The sequence below is a fragment of the Nomia melanderi genome, chromosome 2 (assembly GCF_051020985.1).
Source record: "Nomia melanderi isolate GNS246 chromosome 2, iyNomMela1, whole genome shotgun sequence".
Lineage (NCBI taxonomy): Eukaryota > Metazoa > Arthropoda > Insecta > Hymenoptera > Halictidae > Nomia > Nomia melanderi.
In genome coordinates this window covers 10,232,700-10,253,091 of record NC_135000.1, presented here as the reverse complement: position 1 = coordinate 10,253,091, position 20,392 = coordinate 10,232,700, and the positions used below count along the sequence as shown (strand labels likewise).

The 20,392-nt window shown below is 34.4% G+C and overlaps 3 protein-coding genes across 11 annotated transcripts; 1 reads left to right on the top strand and 2 right to left on the bottom strand.

Annotated features, from left to right (window-relative positions):
• Positions 1-125: 125 nt before the first annotated feature.
• On the bottom strand, positions 126-2,005 carry LOC116432989 (leptin receptor gene-related protein). Of its 2 annotated transcripts, none has more exons than XM_031990547.2 (5): positions 1,360-2,005; positions 1,209-1,281; positions 921-1,119; positions 699-852; positions 126-624 (listed from the first exon to the last, which is right to left on the bottom strand). In XM_031990547.2, the coding sequence occupies exons 1-4, from the start codon at positions 1,388-1,390 to the stop codon at positions 739-741; spliced, it is 417 nt and encodes a 138-aa protein (XP_031846407.1). In that variant the 5' UTR covers positions 1,391-2,005; the 3' UTR covers positions 126-624; positions 699-738. The 2 variants fall into 2 exon arrangements, with proteins under 2 accessions (XP_031846407.1, XP_076221187.1); XM_076365072.1 differs by having other exon boundaries at positions 1,209-1,286; positions 1,360-2,004.
• A 444-nt stretch (positions 2,006-2,449) lies between these two features.
• On the top strand, positions 2,450-15,670 carry TER94 (transitional endoplasmic reticulum ATPase TER94). Of its 3 annotated transcripts, none has more exons than XM_031990545.2 (14): positions 2,450-2,620; positions 3,627-3,986; positions 4,133-4,325; positions 4,409-4,643; positions 4,704-4,837; positions 4,917-5,165; positions 5,237-5,401; positions 5,495-5,617; positions 5,707-5,919; positions 5,980-6,288; positions 6,371-6,532; positions 6,621-6,775; positions 6,866-14,793; positions 15,043-15,670. In XM_031990545.2, the coding sequence occupies exons 1-13, from the start codon at positions 2,604-2,606 to the stop codon at positions 6,954-6,956; spliced, it is 2,406 nt and encodes an 801-aa protein (XP_031846405.1). In that variant the 5' UTR covers positions 2,450-2,603; the 3' UTR covers positions 6,957-14,793; positions 15,043-15,670. The 3 variants fall into 3 exon arrangements, with proteins under 3 accessions (XP_031846405.1, XP_076221162.1, XP_076221160.1); XM_076365047.1 differs by having other exon boundaries at positions 6,866-14,797; XM_076365045.1 differs by having other exon boundaries at positions 6,866-14,801.
• Positions 12,761-20,376, bottom strand: Atg18a (Autophagy-related 18a). Of its 6 annotated transcripts, none has more exons than XM_031990534.2 (12): positions 19,991-20,136; positions 19,312-19,394; positions 19,048-19,214; positions 18,469-18,663; positions 18,287-18,403; positions 18,046-18,200; positions 17,807-17,980; positions 17,624-17,731; positions 17,302-17,408; positions 15,738-15,794; positions 14,645-14,701; positions 12,761-12,946 (listed from the first exon to the last, which is right to left on the bottom strand). In XM_031990534.2, the coding sequence occupies exons 1-12, from the start codon at positions 20,125-20,127 to the stop codon at positions 12,831-12,833; spliced, it is 1,473 nt and encodes a 490-aa protein (XP_031846394.1). In that variant the 5' UTR covers positions 20,128-20,136; the 3' UTR covers positions 12,761-12,830. The 6 variants fall into 6 exon arrangements, with proteins under 6 accessions (XP_031846394.1, XP_031846399.1, XP_031846396.1 ...); XM_031990539.2 differs by lacking the exon at positions 19,991-20,136 and adding an exon at positions 19,669-19,930; XM_031990536.2 differs by lacking the exon at positions 14,645-14,701 and having other exon boundaries at positions 19,991-20,376.
• Between the last annotated feature and the right edge of the window lie 16 nt (positions 20,377-20,392).

Sequence of the window (20,392 nt, the reverse complement as noted above, 5' to 3'; positions counted from 1 at the left end):
CTATGGATTACTTTTGTTACACAGATGTTGTTAATATTGTTGTCAATAATATGAAGTATAAAATTCCATGAAAGTATAATAATACATGAAATTTGAATATTACTGCACATAAGTAGACTGTGTAATAGGTAACATACCATAAAGAGAAAAATTTCTTTATTTATTTAGTTAGTATTTCTATATCTATTTTAATATTATATAGTTCATAAAATACTTCATTAATCATTGACATTGCTTTCACATTAATAGCATATGGTTATACGCAATAACCATTCTTATACAAATATTTTTCATTTATAAACATTAAAGTTTTAAAGAATTAATTATGACTTTTTTTTTAAGAATTAATTTAGACTTAATTATAAATTTGTGTAAAATTGCACACATTGCACTATATTTCTATTTTCAACTTTATTAAAGAAACTTGTAAGAAATTCTGTGCAATGAAAAATTGTAACTTTAATCACCACATGGTAGCTTATTGGCTATAATATAAACAGTTCATATCAATGTTTATATTATATAAATAGTACATTATAAATTTTCGGATGACTTAGAATTAATGTATTATTGTTAATTATTATAGTGTATGGTTTACATCCTTCCGTTCATTTTGTAAAAAACCTAAAAGTGTTTAAATGGCATATACAAAATTGATTAGAAAGTTAAATACAGCAGAAACTTATTGGCAATATTACCATGTAAAATTAATAAATAAGTACAATGAAGTACAACTTTTCACCACGCGTTGTATCCAACATCTTCCTGTTCAAAGGTTATAAAAAATCCGACTAGAGTTAGATATACAACAATATTACCTGCTAAAGTCAAGTAACAAGCAGCCCATTGAATCTGAAAATACATATTCTTATTAAATACCATCATTAAAATATTAAAAGATATAAATAAATCAGATATACCACTGGGTCAGTAGCTGGAGATCTTGCCAATACGATTGGAAGAGCAAATGATGATACAAGAAATCCCATTGTGATGAATATAGCCAATTCCAAACATGGATTACTAGCATTGCCATTATCATGTGTACAGCGACGCGCAATTATAGTTGGAACTGGTGCTAATGCATAGAATAATACAACAAAAAATGGCCACCATACTCTGAAAATAATATAAGAGTTAATGTAATTTGATTTAATCGATACAATACAAAAAGAAATAAGTATTTTTATGATAACAATGCTACTTACTTGTTAAAAGTTGGTAAAGCACAGCCGAGTATGACAAATGTCATACCAATGGACCCACTAAATGCCAAAAGTACTAATCTATAAAAAATTTTTTTCTATAATTCACATACGTCGTGAAACATAGATTAGAAAGGTATTTGAAAATACTCACGCTGTTTATTGATGAAGACATTTAAAGGCATGAAACAAAAAGTAATTTACATAAATTAAGATTACATATCATTTTCTACTATGTTAAATTTTGTGACAGTGTCAGTTTTCTTTCATATGTAAACTATACTTCCTCTAGAACACTCTAAAAAGATATTTCTTATAACTTTGAAAGACTGAAAAATAAGACGTATTAAAGGATTTATAAAATGCAGAGGTTCCAATTATTAGTATATTATTTTAAATATATAATTTTGTGTACAAATGGTTTTTATAAATTCCAAAAACTGTACATAGATCACAGTTAAGAGTTAAAGAGATAAAGAATTAAAGTGGAAAAATAGATATTTAAATAATTATCTTGTAGAACGTATTAGTAAATACACGTTGTTTATATGCAGGAAGTTTTCATCCATGACAACAAGAGCAGCAAGGTTATACTTCAACATATCCATTTAATTCATTTCTTATAATAAATTTTTGCAAGAATGTCGGTTTTTCTGAATGTTATAAATTTAATAATTTTAAACTTAAATGATCAAACTTATGACCTTTAATCCCAGCCATCATAAACCAATTTGACAAATACGAATATCGAATTTACACTTTCAGGATGTTTGTGACGTAAGCCACCTAAAGCCTTGTACACTTTCAAACCTAAAAGTTTTTTACGTCATTTAATACCAATAGCATCAATTTAATAACATATTATTTACCATTAATATCGCATTTCGTATAGTACATAAAAGTGCTTTTGTTTAAAAACTATGGAATTTTATTTTTATATTTCTGGAAATTCATACTCATGAACACACCAAAAAAATAATAATCAAGAATAGCCGTAATAAAATTATTATTTAATTATATTGTTACATTTAAGCGAGTACCTAGGACGTAATTAACAATAAAATAAAATTTATTCATACATTGATATTCATTTTATATTCGTGAAATTAGTTTCGAAACGTTTGCTTAAATTTCAAAAGATCTCGACTAAATTTCAATTCGATAATAAACTTCTTAATTAAAATCTAAATAACAATGTAAAGCTAAAATTGTTGATTCTGTTGTAAATTCGCCCGAAGTTTCTGATTCAGCAACAGCGGAGTCCAATGCAAGGCATGAAAGTTTAAATGAGGGATGTTCATTGGATCGACTGTAAGTGTCGTTGACTCGTACATACGTGGTGCGATATTGAGTTGTGATCATTGCGTGTACACTTTTTGCATTCAAGTCAGATAAAGAATGAGTGAGCAGAAAAGGTGAGCGAAAATATCTAATAAAATACTAAGCTTGATAATAGCTGTAACAATTTTCATTCTACTACCCGAAAGCGCGAAGATGAAGTATGCAAATAAAATGCATCCATGCTGGCTTCCAATTTTACGATGTCATCATGTCGACGCAACGCGTCCTTTGATAGATTCTTCCAAAAAATACGTACCGCCAATAGAATTTTATGCTGTATAACTCGATTTATCCTAGTAGACAAATACTTATCATACCTGTAGACCATAATGACAAAGATCTTGCTTATCATTTTTGCGAACCGACTGATCATGGCCGTACAAAACGTTAGTCATGACAAGGGAATTTTCCAAAGATTTTAACATTTCATCCTTTGAATTATGATAATCGTTAACTTTCTAACGAATTCGAACGAATATAAAATATATATATATATATTTATTAGCCTAAATCTTTAATACAATTGATACTGAATAAAATATTTACGTTTTATTATATTAATGAGACAGAACTGTGGGTTATAATTGTCCAATTATTCACGAAAGATTAATTATAGGAATCTTTCATCGTTAGAATTCAGTTTTGTTATTTATAGACTCAATAAACATACTGTTGTATATTATTGAGTACTTTACATTAATAAGACCAAAATGAACATCATACTTGTAGAATAATTAGGATTTAACTAAAGGCCAGTTTGATCATTTGAAAATATTCTAAAAATAGCATGTAAAAATAATTTTATTGTACATACATATATATATACATATATATATATAAAGGATCCGAATACTTTGTATAATAAATATTGATTTGTGCTGTAAGAAGTATGATTAAACACAAAGAATGTATAGGAATATTAATTTTAAGATTACAATAGATATTTCCATCAATTTAAACCTTTGTTATGGAAAGGTATTTATTTTTCTATCAAAAATATTAAACGAATTTTTGACAATGGAGTAATAATATATACTATTCTTTGTAAGGTACATTAAACTGAATGTTTTATATTTATAGCGGAGAGGATTTGGCGACGGCAATTCTTCGAAAGAAGGATAAGCCTAACAGATTATTGGTTGATGAGGCTATCGCAGATGATAATTCTGTTGTGGCTTTATCTCAAGCAAAAATGGATGAATTACAACTATTTAGAGGAGATACGGTATTGCTGAAAGGCAAACGACGTAAAGAAACAGTATGCATTGTACTTTCTGATGATAACTGTCCAGATGAAAAAATTCGTATGAATCGTGTTATCAGAAATAACTTAAGAGTACGTTTAAGTGACGTTGTTTCTGTACAAGCATGTCCAGAAGTTAAATATGGGAAACGTATTCATGTGCTGCCATTGGATGATACCATGATTGGTCTTACAGGGTAAAAATCAGTAGCCTTTAATGTAGCAGATTTTATATAATGTCAGGAACATTTTGAAGTTTGAATTTCAATTGGTTTTTCTAAAGTAGAGATGCTGCATTTACTTCAGTAGACAAATTTAATGAAGTAACTTTCATTTGTTGTAGAAATTTGTTTGAAGTATATTTAAAGCCATACTTTCTGGAAGCATATCGTCCTATTCATAAAGATGACAATTTCATTGTACGCGGTGGTATGCGTGCAGTAGAATTTAAAGTTGTAGAAACAGATCCTGGGCCATTCTGTATCGTTGCACCAGATACAGTGATTCATTGTGAAGGTGATCCCATTAAGAGAGAGGTTAGTGAAACAATATTCTGTAAGAATCAATGAAGGTTTTATCTACAGATTTTCATAATATTATAACATCTTATATTTTATAGGAGGAGGAAGAAGCATTAAATGCAGTGGGTTATGATGACATTGGTGGGGTTCGCAAACAGTTAGCTCAGATTAAGGAAATGGTAGAATTACCTTTGCGACATCCATCTTTATTCAAAGCTATTGGTGTCAAACCACCACGTGGTATTCTTTTATATGGCCCACCTGGTACAGGAAAAACTCTTATCGCTCGTGCTGTGGCAAATGAAACAGGCGCCTTCTTTTTCCTTATCAATGGTAAGTTAATGTTAAAAATAATATCTTGATTCGAAAGTTTATTATACTCTGTATTCATAGGTCCTGAAATCATGAGTAAACTTGCTGGAGAATCCGAGAGTAATTTAAGAAAAGCTTTTGAAGAAGCTGAGAAGAATTCACCAGCTATAATTTTCATAGATGAACTTGATGCTATTGCTCCAAAAAGAGAAAAGGTTTGATGACGAAACTTTATTAAATTTCAAATTAAGTACATAACTTTTACTATACACGTATATACATATTTTTTTTTAGACACACGGAGAGGTAGAAAGACGTATTGTATCTCAACTGCTTACCTTGATGGACGGTATGAAACAGAGTTCTCATGTTATCGTTATGGCTGCTACTAATCGCCCTAACAGTATCGATGGAGCATTACGTCGTTTCGGACGTTTTGACAAAGAAATTGATATTGGTATACCTGATGCGACTGGTCGCTTAGAAATTTTAAGAATTCATACTAAAAATATGAAGCTTGCCGATGACGTTGAATTAGAAGAGGTTTACATAATTGATAAAACTATTAAACTGGTAATTTGAATATTGTCCTGTAACTTAATAATTCCTTTTAGATCGCATCGGAAACTCATGGTCACGTTGGAGCTGATTTAGCTTCATTATGTTCTGAAGCAGCGTTACAACAAATTCGTGAGAAAATGGATCTCATTGATCTAGAAGATGATCACGTAGATGCTGAAGTTTTATCTTCTCTTGCTGTTACTATGGATAACTTCAAGGTAAGTGTATCTGTTAAACATCACGAAATGAGAAGCATTAATCTCCGTACATAGCGATTAACGTTTGTACCACTTGTTATGTCTATAATTTAGTATGCAATGACTAAGAGCAGTCCAAGTGCTTTGCGAGAAACCATCGTGGAAGTTCCAACTGTTACATGGGAGGACATTGGCGGTTTACAAAATGTTAAAATGGAATTACAGGAATTGGTACAGGTAAGAAGAAGTCTATTAAATGATTCGTTCGGTAATCGTACGTTAAAGTAAATAATTATTAAATAATAATTTCATTTTATACTATGCAGTATCCAGTTGAACATCCTGAGAAATTCTTGAAGTTTGGTATGCAACCGTCGCGAGGTGTATTATTCTATGGGCCTCCAGGTTGTGGTAAAACATTGTTGGCTAAAGCGATAGCCAATGAATGTCAAGCGAATTTTATTTCTGTAAAGGGTCCAGAATTGCTAACCATGTGGTTCGGTGAATCTGAAGCCAACGTCCGGGATGTTTTCGATAAGGTAAGTAATTTGAAAACAAGTTTATGGGACTTTGAAGTGTTAACTCATGAAATTCTCTAGGCAAGATCAGCAGCTCCTTGCGTATTATTCTTCGATGAACTCGATTCTATCGCAAAATCTCGCGGTGGCACGGTAGGAGATGCCGGAGGAGCAGCGGATCGTGTTATAAATCAAATTCTAACCGAAATGGATGGAATGGGAGCAAAGAAAAACGTCTTCATCATAGGAGCTACTAATCGGCCTGATATCATCGATCCTGCTATTTTACGACCTGGTAGATTAGACCAGTTGATCTATATACCACTGCCAGATGAGAAATCACGCGAAGCAATTTTCAAAGCCAATCTGCGAAAATCGCCTGTAGCTAAGGTAACGGATATAAAATGATCGATTAACAAATAGATGCGATTTGATAATAGAGTATCAGTTGCATTGATTAATTACATTACAGGATGTAGATCTAAGCTATATAGCTAAAGTAACGCACGGTTTCTCGGGTGCCGATATAACAGAAATTTGTCAACGCGCGTGTAAGCTCGCTATAAGGCAAAGCATCGAAACTGAACTTCGAAGAGAAAAGGAACGTGCCAATAATCCATCTGCATCTATGGATGTAAGTATATAGTTTTTCGAGGCAGTGTATAGAACAATGAGATGCGATAAGAAAGTACGACTGATTACTAATTGATTGATCATTACAGATGGACGAAGACGATCCCGTGCCAGAAATAACCAGAGCTCATTTTGAGGAAGCGATGAGGTTCGCTCGACGTTCGGTGTCCGACAATGATATTCGTAAATATGAAATGTTTGCACAAACGCTTCAACAGTCGCGTGGATTTGGAACTAATTTTAGGTGAGAAACGTCTACATTGATTCGCTAAATTCTATTAAGTAAATTAACAATATTTATATTGACACGTTTGTGTGTGTGTGTCTCTTTCAGATTTCCGCAAGGCGGTACAAGCGGTACTCAAGATACAACGCAAGGTGATCAAACCTTCCAAGACGATGGTGACGATGATCTTTATAGCTAAGTCTTCGTGTCTTTATACCTCATTACAGTGAGCATACGACAAAAGGGCCTGTTTCTGTTTTCTATAAAACACTTTGTGTTTACGAACAGAAATTTTTCAGAGAACTAATTTTAAGAAATTCAAAAACTGTGAGAATACGAATTTCTATATTAGAATTAAATATTCTATGAATGTGCATGCAATTCTTTTTTATATAACGCAATTGGGGCAGAATTTTCAATAAGGTAAGATCAAAAAAGAATTTTCAATTTAAGCTGTATCTGATACGAAAACTGAAAGAATGAAATATAACAAACACGATGCATTTTATAATATTAAAATTATTTAAACACATTTTCAAGAATAATGTTTAAACACATTCCATTGTCATTTATATGTTTATATTTCAAGTGTAACGGAAGGATACGTACAGGATTTGGAAGTTGAATAATAAGTCTCTCAGTGAAAGCACAGTTGTAATTTATTTGTATACACAATCGGCTCACGGTTGCGTATACAAACTGCCCTAATAAAATACTTCATTTTCTTTATATATAATGCTGCATAGAATCATACGAATTTCGAATCGTTTGCGTGCTTCTTTTTTTCTTTTCTTTTTCTTCTTTCTTTCCATTTTCATGTTTACTTAAGTTAAGCGTGACATCTTAGATCGCATATATTAATAACGTCATAAATGTAAACATAGAGATAGACCCTTTTGTTACGTTGTCTCTGAATTCTATAATTACATTTTATTGTTCACACTCTGAGATTACAGTAATGTGAGAGTTTATGCAATGTCAGTGAAATTGTTGGAACTGGTGATGTGTATTGGTGAATTTTCAGTCTGCTTGTAGTAGTAAAATTACTTACAAATTACCAAAGAATCTTTTGAAACCTTTCATTTTAGAATAAAGTGTGTCGCTCAGAATCTCACAGAAACCGAGCATTTCGGAAGGTAATTAACACAATTTCTATCATACATATACATGTACATATATATATATATATATATTCCTGGCATTATTGTTTAATAATTTCAGATCGAACATTATCGTTCATCGCGAAATTATAAACGGTAAAGCGCCATTGACCATTGATAAAACGAACCATTAATAAAATTCAACTGTTACGGATTTATTTATATAGTTATTTACAGATTCGACTAAGAGTAGCGGAATACAATATCATTAATTGTAAAAATCCAAGTTCTTTTAGTTTATACTAGAAACACTTTTATAAATAATCATCTAAGAAAGGTATTTACAATAGTGTGGAACAGAAAAAGTGAAATGGAACAAATGGCATCTCTAGCATTCGTCAGATACAACGTTACTTCGTATGTTTCCAGTTGAAATGAGAAATCGTTCAACGAGAACTTCTTACACAAAGCATCTCTCATTTTCCTCCCCTGTTTGCGCGTTACTTACTTGCAATTGCGTTCCCAATGAAATCTAATCCCCGATGAAACACACACAAGTGGTCGTACAAACACGAATATTATTATCACAAAATAATCTTTATTATACAAATCATCGTGTGGTCGTGTGAAACGATTACTAAAAATATATATATATATATATTTATATTTATATATATATATATTTATTAGTATACTCGGTGCACAATGTTTTCGACGAAATTCAATATTCCTCGGAAATCGAAAGAAAACGGAGGTTTCTTATCTTTTATTTTATACACCATAATCATTATGTACATTCATGAAAAAAAAGAAGGAAATATGATTACGCGGTACATCGATCGCTTAAACATTTCAACGCATATAAACACATTATTCGCTACTACTATAGTACAAAATGAAAATAAAACAAGAGAATTATTTCGCCATGTTGTTCAATACAAAATCAATGGAAGTTAATCACGAATGTATCGTTCGAATAATTCCTGATTAACTTCGCGTACCAACTAATTGGAGAGATAGAACTTGAAAGGAAAGAAAGAAAAATCATACGCTTCCATTTGTTACAGACAAAACACACACGAGTTCGCCTGCATTCTTGAAGACGTCGAAATTCTATTTCTCAGGTGTTACAACAAGTATCGGAACAAACATTTCTTACCGATCAATGCAAACTCGTCGATTTGATTTCACGTTTAGAATTAAAAGATTGAAACTCGTATTGTTGTATCGTTAAAAAGAATGCAGACAAGAAATAAAATTTGCGAAAGAATATATATATATATATATATATATATATATATATAATTCTAAATAGATAGAGAGAAAGAGAGAGAGAGAGAGAGAGAGTGAGTGAGTGAGTGAGTCATTGAAAATATATGTATAAACAGACAGATGAAATGGTAATTTAGAACAGAATAGAAACACATAAATACAAGTATAATAAAACTGAGTGTAGAGCACGGGATCTGTTCAATTTATAAAATCCTCCCTGATGACTTTACACGCTGTGTCTGATTGCGAGGAGAGCACGCAAAAGTTGTGATACGCTTCCAAGTCGATTGGCACTTGTCATGCATGCGAAAATAAATAATACAAAGATACGTATGCAAGGGAACACTCTTTATCGCACGATTACACGTTTAACTTTAAATTAACGAGCAACCGAAGCACCGCGATACGGCATATTTATTAATTCATGTGCGGCGAGGCCATCGGACCCGAGACTTCCTCGGACCAGTCCGAGCTCTGTGCTTCAGAAACAAGCGGCCCGTTATCTGGGACAAACTTCGCGAACGGTTTTTTTCCAATATTCACCTGGCGACCACGTTTCGAGGTGTGCTTAATCAGGTGTACAAGACACTCGTTTCCAGAAACGATAACATTTCATCGTGTAAATTTGATATTTCAATGATTCTATTGACCCTTTGCACTCGACAATATTTTTCATTAAAAATATTCATTACTTTCTGAGTATTAACGATATTTTTCGCAACCAACACAATTGATTATCTTATAGAAATTAAGAGACAGAACTATTTTACTTTGTTTTATGTGTTGATACGGTACACAAGGTTTAATATTGAATTGAACATTTTATAAGTTTGCTGCGTCGAATCAGGTGGCGACTGTAAGCCCCTCGAGGGCAAAGGGTTAATTATTTAATAATCCAAGATCGTCGAATGATACGAGCGAATGTAAATCTTGTGATTCGTTTAATTAGTAAATCGAATGAGAAGTCTCGAGTATAGCCCCGATAATAGCGACGCTTGCCCGAGTTAAACGGATAATTCTGTACAAATCAGCTTAACACCAGAACCGTCGGTTAAAGCAATTAAACTAATTCATGCGTAGACGTAATTCTATAATTTTCCGTGAAATTTTCGAACGGGTTACTTTTGACTCGCAGTTCTAGCGTCACACACACACACACACACACACACACACACACACACACACACACACACACACACACGCACACGCACGCACACGCACACGCACGCACGCACACACACACACACACATATATCGGCAAGTTGTACAAATATGGTAAGTTCCTCGGCGACAAAGCAAACTTTTTACAGAGAAAAGCGAAAAATAAAAAGAAACAAAAAGAGAAAAGGAAAAGACAGTCGAAGAGTCTCGGATAGAAAATATAGTCGATCGTTACATTATACAATAGCAGAGAGAATGTAAAAGCGAACACTTTATATATGATATATATTAATATATATATATCACGAATAAAAATGATTACCAACAGAAACAGGGATACGATTTCCTGCGGCATATCGTTTAATCGACATAGTTATTGCATCTTATAAAATATCGATATGTAATACCAGATATATTTTCCATTTTCTCCGTTTCGCTGAACCGTGCTCACGTGTACAAATTGGTTCATTCGTGTGTTCATTCTGTTCTACGTGTACCGTCTGTTGCTGCGAACCTGACACTCGTGGCACGATAGGGGCGGAGCCAGTCGCTCGATCGGTCCGCCCATCCCCTCTCTGCGGCTCCGAGGCATCCAATCGCGAGTTCCTCGACGCCTCCGCGCCGCGCCTCAGCGAATCGGATAGCGAACTGTGCGGGTGAGGCGTGCGCTTTTGGATCTGACCAATCGGACGAGAGTGCCAAGTTAACTGCAACGGACGGTACTCGGTCCCTTCTCGCGAAGAAGAAACAGTCGGTTCTAAGCTCGCAACCTCAGCTATCGAGTTCAAAGAACGCTCTCCCTTTTTCTTCTTCCCCTTCCTCGTCCTCTTCTCTGTCTGCCCTTTGTCGTTTTCGTTACGAACACTCGGAGAATGTTAGTCGACTCTCGAAACACGATAACCCTTTGCACTCGAGAGATGACCCTCGCCACTTAATTTATAAGGAAACTTTACGTATGACAGATTTCGCGTGATGCATCGATATTGCAAAATATCGAAGGAAAATAGCTTTCTCGTTAATTTATGCTTGTGTTTCTCGTTACTTAGTTTCAAAGAATGTCATCTGTATCTCATGTGAGAACGTTGAACACGTCTAGTGGGAAACTTTCGACTGCAATGGGTTAACAACGCTCAGAAGCTAATGCGGTTCAGTCGATTCCTCGATAGCTTCCCGATTCCTGTCGATTCCAATGGAATAAATAATACTATTTTCAGTTACTAAAGATTTCTCTCCGGACTTCGCCGCATTGGCTTCCGAGCGATTCAATTATACAATACAAACGTTACTCTCAGAGCACAAGAAAAAGAAGAAACCGGAAACACAGCAAGGGAAAACTATGCATCTTACGATTGCTTTGTCTCTTTTATTCCTTTCTCGTTCAACGTTCGATGCGTCGTGTTAATCGTTAGTTCTATTAGCGTACGGTAAAAACGAATCAAAGTATTGACACGTAACGTCTTATTGTTAAGCATTCATGTTATACACACACACACACACACGCGCGCGCGCGCGCGCGCGCACCGCACACGCATATATATATATATATATATATATATATATATATATATATATATATAATTATATTATAATTATATTATATATATATATATAATTATATTATATTATATTAAATACCTAATATAATATAATGTAATCGTTATTATATATATGAACAGTTTATTTTGAAAGTAACTCAAGTCCAGTTAAAAAAGATTCAACTATTAACCCTTTGCACTCGAGAAGTGACCCTCAGTCACTTGATTTGATTTGCAAAATTATAAGCTTTGTATAATGCATCAATATATAGAATATTCAAATAAAATAACTTTCCTTCTTAATTTACATATGTTTTCTTAATAATTAGTTTTAAAAAACATCTGTATTTTATAGGAGAATGTTGAATATTTCTAGTGAACTTTCGAGTGCAAAGGGTTAAAGTACAAAAAGATTATGCAGAATTATACCTATCGTAAGGATGAACTCGATTTCCTTGAAAAATGACTTAAGCCACCTTCGAAATAAACGGCTCGTATTATTTATATATATATATATATATATATATATATATATATATATATATATATATCCAATGTTATTAGCAGTTTACAGCAGCTTTGATTTACTCGCGAATGTACACGTTACATTCGACAGACGATATAACGAACGTTTGAGAATGTTAGATCGGTTAGAGCCCGGATCGTCCTTCCGGTACACGTCGACGGCGAGAAACAGCACAATTCGAAATTTCACCTCGCCGCCGGTTCGTCGAGAGCTTTTCTATACGTTAATTCGCGGGATTAATTGCACGACATCGATTAATTTCTACGCTTGCGTTAAACTTTCTTCTACCTTGTTACAAAGATTCGCGGCGAGCACTAGAATCTCTCCGCTCCTCTCTCGCTGTATGTAATTACGAGCGAATCTCGGCCACGAGAACGTTTACCAGGTGTGCACAGGGTCCTTTTTTTCCTCCTCCTCCTCCTCCTCCTCGAGTCCCGACGACCCCTCGTTTCATTCTCGACATGCTGGAATAATTACATTCAATCCGTCCTTTGCGTAACAGGTGGAAATTCCGCATCATCTTTCAAACGAAACGGACCGGAATATCTTGACGGACTCTCGGTCGCTACAATCATCTCGTGATACTTCTCTGAATCTATAAATCCATTTTTATGTGCGTCAAGTACAGTCATATAGCAAATTGGCGATTAGTTTTCTTAAGTTTAAAGAGAACCGTGTTCTTCCGTTTTGCCTTTAGTTTTGCAAGCGGAGGCACGTTCACCGAGAAATGCATAGAACTTTGCCGCTCGGGATTCGTCGTTTTGCTAATCGAATTCACCGTTTCGCGAATCGAATGTTTCTAATATTATATTCCATCTGAAGGGCAAAATGTTAACCCTTTGCACTCGAAGGGTGACTCTCAGTGATACTGTAAAATTTAATATTTAATATCACACCTTGTATAACTCATGAATTTAAAAGATATTCAAATAAAATAGCTATATTAGTTTCACAAAATATCGTGTTTTCTCATCGGAAAATGCTGAAATATTTCTAACGAAATACTTCCGAGTGCAAAGGGTTAATAATGCAATCTGAATGAACGCGCTCACCGAGGCGAGACTGATGATGAACAACGCGTGAACACTGCGGATTCGTTTCTTGCCGATAAAGGCAACTTGTAAATAAGCAGACAGTTTTTGTTCTTTCGAATATTCTCTGTTTCAGTCTTTGCTCGATTGTCCGATATTCGTTGTATACCGTGCAATTATGTGATCATCATTATTGTACTCTGCATATTTACATCATCTCTTAATACATCCAAGTATGAATATAAAATGTGATTGACTCGAATCAAATTCGAGAGATTTGTTTCTTTCGAATATTCTGCACCGTGGCTCTATCAATGCGGCGCACGGTTAGAGAACAAGACGAATGAACGAAGCAACAATTGAATAATGAATGCTTTTCTAGTTACTCTGATACAAGGTGGCCCAAGATGAATCCTCGTTCTATTTCTATTTCACTGTTTCCACCGAATCTGTCCAAACAGACCTTTCAGAAATTTTAGCTTAAAATTTTCTCCGTTCAATCGTTTTCCCTCGATTGAATTTCCTGCATTTCCCATGGTCGATTTTACAATTGTCATCGGAAACGTCGAAAAGTCAATTCGTACACGACTGAACTCGGAGACTAATTTTAAGTTGAAAACTCGAGAGCTGTCTCGACACCTTCGATGGGAACAGCGTGAACGTTGAGAACGGTCGGCACTGTTTTAATTTTGATCATCTCGAGTCCACGACTCGATCAATCTTTCCTTTTCCCGATATCGCTTCGAGCCTGAGGCAATTCGACCGACGAATGTTCTACAGTGCATCATGTGTTTCTCTTTTTATGTAACATTAATGTAAATCGAACAGAAGAAAAGTATAATCTCAATGAAGGAGAGTGAGAGAGAGAGAGAGAGATAGAGAGAGAGAAAAGAATCATACTTTGAGATTGAAACGAGGGAGGGGAGAAAATGATGTATGTGGTATGCGTGAAAGCTGAATGATCTTCGGTTTCGTCATGTTAAGAATCTTATGTTCAGTGCTCACATGCATGTGTGCGTACGTCAAGCATTTCCTCGAGAGTCGCTGAATGTTACCGTGTCTACGTTACATATCTGTTCTCATTTCCTTTTCTATATTGTACACGATACACGCACGTGCGTCGAAACGAACGCTAATTAATCGGATCAAGAGAAAAAGAAAGAGAGAAAAAAAAAGAAAAATAAAGACTTGAATGAGAGGCTATGAATGGAGCGTATATGCGAGAAAATAAACAAGAGACAGAAAAGAAGATATACCAGTACCTGACTTGGAGTCTGACGAACGTCCGCGTAACACATCCGCGTAGCTATTTATGCAGGCTTCGATGGACGATAAAAAGAAAAAAAATTACAACAAATTACCTTAAAATAACATTAAAAGAGAAGCAAATGATATATATCATACAGCCTAAGTAAGTAAGTAAGTAGTTTAAGCCTAAATGTTACACAGTACACCTTGTTTTATTAATTGACATTCATCTGCGAGACATGTTACCTTGCGTTTCATGAAACAGAGGCATGTTCGTTCAATAAAACAGGCTTCCACGTCCTTCTTTTCCACTGATACGTTCAAAATTGTTACTCTTACAGTTCCATACACACACCCACGCACACGTATCACGTACACGTACACGCGCGCATACATGTATCGTTCGTTGCAGCGAACCTGGCACTCGCGACGTCGTAGGGGCGGAGACAGTCGCTCGGTAGGCCCGCCCATCCCCTCTCCGCGACACCAAGACATCCAATTGCGAGTCCAGAGGAGGATCCACGAGTGACGCGCGTCACCGCCTCGGCGAATCAGACGCCGAGCCGTGCGGGCGAGGCGTGCACCTTCAAGTCTGACCAATCGGACGGGAGTGCCAGGTTAGCTGGAACGGACGGTACGTGTCCTAATGATGTTTAGACATTCAAGAAAAATTCCTCGTTAATCTCAATTGTAAAGTCTAGAGACTGTGAAAGCTCGAGTGGAGATATCTTCGATTTTCAACGTGTTAAAGATATTATTGCTTCTTGGTGCTCACATGCATGTGTGCATATGTATTAAGTAGGTCTTTAAAAAAGTTACGTCTCTATCATTTTCTATATATATAGTGTATACTTGTGAAAGCGTGTAAGACCATTGTGTGGAGAAGAAATATGTCACCCAACCTGTGTAAGAATTTCCTGAGTGTAACTACCTGTATTATTTGTTTACTCGAGTGTGTATCGAGAAAGAAAGGAAATATTAATAAGTAAATTAAAGGGAATTAAAGAAAAAAAAAAGAAAAAGAAGAGAGAAACTATATAGTGAGGGATCGTGACTTGAAGATGTGCAAGAAATAAACGAGAGGCAAAAAAACGGATATACCAGTACCTGATTTGGAGTCTGACGAACGTCCGCGTAACACATCCGTGTCGCTATTTACGCAGGCTTCAATGGACGATAAAAAGAAAAAAATTACATCAAGTAAGGTCAATTGTTTTTTTTTGAGAGGGGCTCTGTTTAGCCCCCTGAAGAAATTGCCTATTTAATTGTAAGGGATTAGAAGCAAGTAGAAAAAAAAGAAAGAAGATATCAAATGCATAATGAAAAACATGACCGGCTTAGATTTACGCTTAACACTTGCACACACACACACATACACAGACAAGCACGCGCGCGTTTACACGTTGAATCAGTAATTACCTGCACAAAGAATTTGACGAGTCATGTTCATTTTATTCTATCCATAATAGGCTCTAATTGATAGAAATTACAGGACAACCAAGAAACTAGAAACGAGTAATACTTATTACGTACTATTAATATTGAAATTCAATGGAAATCTCGTTTGAATGCAACCGTTAGAAGCAGCATCTATCAATAGAGTATTTTTACAAGTAACTGAATGACATGTACATACATTTCATGAGCTCATTACGGTTCGTATAAATTTGTCAAAATAAAATTCAATCTGCAAAATAGTCTTCACTAGAATTTCTATTGCGAGTTGAATGAAACTGATGAACGAGTAATTTGTCATTCTTTATAGTCACTGATAATTATATCTATTTAATTATTTATCTCACTTGATTATATCTATGTTATGTAAAGAAATTATGATAGGTATTACGTTCCAAAAAATGTGATTCTCCATTATATTCACAGTGTAAGAAAAAAAAACCATTTATCATTTTACTCAGTATCCATTTATATTCATATCTACGTGTACAAGATGATATAAATTAATTTAAAGTACTATATAACACTTGTTGTATGTGATGTATAAAATTAATGCTACATTCAACGTTTGTATATAATTAAAAATACAAAAATTGTGTATGAGAGGAAGTACCACAATCTCCAGAAATTGATTTTTTTCTTAAAATGAAATGTAACATTCATTTCGTTTTGTAAATTTACAATGCCTTAAACAGTACAAATGTATGTTATTACTTTTAACATAACTGAGTTCAAATACATTATTTACAGAAAATGCATATATGCATCGACAAAGCATTGCTATATTTATATATTAGTTACGATGTATTACCAATTTGTGCATTTTCTCAGCACAAATTCCTAACTCTCACTCGCTCGCTCATTCAGTTACTCACTGATTTATACCAAAATAATTTGTGTGTGTGTGTTTATATTTGCTTTCTTTTTCATTTTCTTTTCTTTTTTTGCACAGGAAATACGAAAACTAACTGATGTATCAACGCTTCAATATAAAACAGAAGTCAATCATTTCTGTACCTTTTTCATCAGAAAACTATTAACATGTAAAACGTTAGTTTCAAGAGATGTAATTTAAGTATATGCAAACATTTCATATCAACATAAGCCTTAATATGTTACTGTCTGCGAATAATATATCTTTATCGTCAACTCGCTTAGTTTGAAAAAAACCTACATTATACTTTATACATAAAAATATTTCAAGATATAGTCATACCTGCATTTTGTACTATTCGTGCAGTAGTTGCCGCAGGAGTTTCTCCCGATCCTGATCCTGCTGTAGACACGCTAGCACAATCTACTTCATCACGTTTGCCATCTAATCTATAAAATTTTTATCGATTTTACTACATGTTTGATCTTTTAAAGGAAAATATGCATGTTATTTAGAAATCTAGTAATGCAATTGCACCACGAGTAAGTCACAACTGTTAGGGAAACAGAAAATATTCAATGATATGATGCAAACAACGAATTACACGTTAAACATCGATTGGAAAACCGTCTATTTTTTCAGAATATTTGATAAAATTACAAACCTATGTTGTTTCAGAAGTGTACAATCTCCACCTTCTGTTGTATCCAAATTATAAACATACAAATATCCATCTGCGCTAGCCACCAACAACCTAAGTACTTCGTGTACTCTGCACGATAACACAAACATTTTTGTTATATCATATGCAAACGCGAACACGCGAACTAAATTAAATTATACTTACTCCGTGATGGCACATACATTCTTCAACCCTTGAAATGGCAAATGAACACTTGCAAAGGCACGACCTTGATTAAAAACATCCGTGACTTGCGAAGGTAAATAATTAGCTGATGCTGATACAGCTTTTGTTAGATACCCCATCCAAGTTTGCGACTCTTCTGTAGTCTGTCTTAATCTATAATGAAAATTACAAATTTCAATGTGACATCTAACTCTGTTAAAACAAGAAAAAATACATACGCTTCCTTTGGTACTTCCAACTTGAAAATGTGCACCGTTTCCGTGTTACTCGAGCAACAAAGAAACATAGAATCCATGCTAAAAGCAAGACTGCTTATAGACACGCATCTTTTAACCCCACGACGAAATTCAAAGAGTTTTGTGCCATCGTGAACCTTCGGAGATACAAAGAACCTTCAGCAATGCGTCTAAACTTAAAAGTTGAACGAATAACCGACACCAGACGATTAATTACACTTACATGGAAAACCCTAATCACAGTACCCTTTTCAGACGCTGTAGCTACTTTGGTACCATTAGGACAGAACGCGAGTGCTGCCAATGGACTGTCATGTGCAGGAATCATAGTTTTAGCTTGCTAAAAGAAAAAAAAATGTACACTTCAGTATGCAGAGGGTAATCAAAACTTTTATCAACACTTACTAGATTAATTGCGTCAAATATTTGAACCTCTCCAATTGTGTTTGAGCCTGGATAGGCTAAATAACAATTATCACTATTTATTGATAGTGTACACAGACCTGCTAAATTAGGTGGGGTATCTCGGATTGTATGAAGCACCTTCATATCCCTTATATTATGAATATATAATGACTCTTCCAGACATACTACTAATCTCTGCAAATACACATTCTTAATTTATACAGTTTCTTTACACAGATTAATCAAATTATATTCGTAGAGTACAGATTTGTATTCACTATTTCTGTGAATTGCATTAAGTGATCTTTTTACCTTCAGAGAATGTATCACTCTGTAATTTTACACATCTATTTCTCATACATTTTAGGATATACATAAAGCAAAAAATTACACAAAAATATAAATAACTTTTCCTTCTCCTAAAATGAACAAGTATCTTATAAACAAGCAATTTGTACATTCCTAAAATATCACTGAAGTTATTGTTAAAAATTTTAATGAAAAAAATTCTGATAATTTGTACCTTTTGTTGTATGTTAATATACATAATTTTATTACCATGATATAAAAAGCACTTACTAGTCTATTGAGTTTCACAGCCAAAATGGTATTTGAGTAACTATAGTAGCAAATTTCAGTTCCTTTTCTAAAGTGGCAAACTTTGAGTTTGCGAGGTGATGACAAACTAACCATTGCCACAAGACTACTGCTAAATAGCCGTTCAATAATACATATGTCCTCTGTATCTATTATGCGAAACATTACAAGCAAATTGAATTATTATTTCTTAAAATATATTTTCAAATCTCACATTCGCTCTCGAAAATCAACAAAAACCATTACCATTTTCATATATCTTTTCCAGATGGTCGACAGAATTCAAAGAAAAAAGTTTATAGCCTGCTTTTGATCCTACAGCCAAAGATCTGCAATGAATTTTATTTGAATTTTATACATCTATTTATACCTCCATTAACATAGTTATAATGCCATTGAAACCACAGGTATATCGGCAATTACAAGAAACATATTAACAATATTAATCTTGCGGGATTACTCGAGAGGTAATGACCCGCACGATTAATGCAATATCCGTTGCAAGGAAACAATAATTCTTTGTTCCAAAGTGATTTACAAGGTTAACAGTAGGTAAAAAGTAGTGAAATTATATCAACAGTAACAGATAATGCAATGAATTACCAAATATTTTTTTACGTATAGAAAAACATTTGGTCGTACGATACAATTGCTGAAACAGCATCGTTGAAACGCAATTTCTTGGTGAAACGAGTGGTCAGGTAATAAAAACGCTTTACATGCGAAACGTATACGTCAGTATGTGCAGCATAGAAGCGAAATAAAACTATGCTCGACTGGACGATGAAAATAAGCTTATGTAAATAGCAGCCCGCGTACAATCTTGGATCAGAACGAAGAAATTCGTTGAACATAAGGAGAACGAGGTTAGGGAACAAAGGACGACGTCCCCGATTGTCTAGTAGCCGAGGGCGCGACAACTTACGTGCAATCCTGATTGAAGTTAACAAAGAAAACACCACTTTGAGGATCAGTAGTTTGATTTGCGAGGTTCATTAGTCCTGATATACTGTATTTGAATCCTTGCGTCAATACATCCACGTTACGCGCAAGATTTTGCATAAATCGCACGGTTGGTGCGCGTACGAACACTTTCTACACTTTCCTCTGGATTCCCTTCGGTGTATATCTGTTTTTTTTACTTTGCTTTTATTGCCTTCCTTTGTCACTCAGTTCGTTCTTGCACGTACGCAAATACAAATATACGCACGCGCACGCTTATACAATATTTGGGAACAGATGTCGAACGATGCCCACAAGTTAGGTACTGATACTTACTATATGCTGCTCTATACCATACTGAGAGTCCTCTGGACTGTATACTACC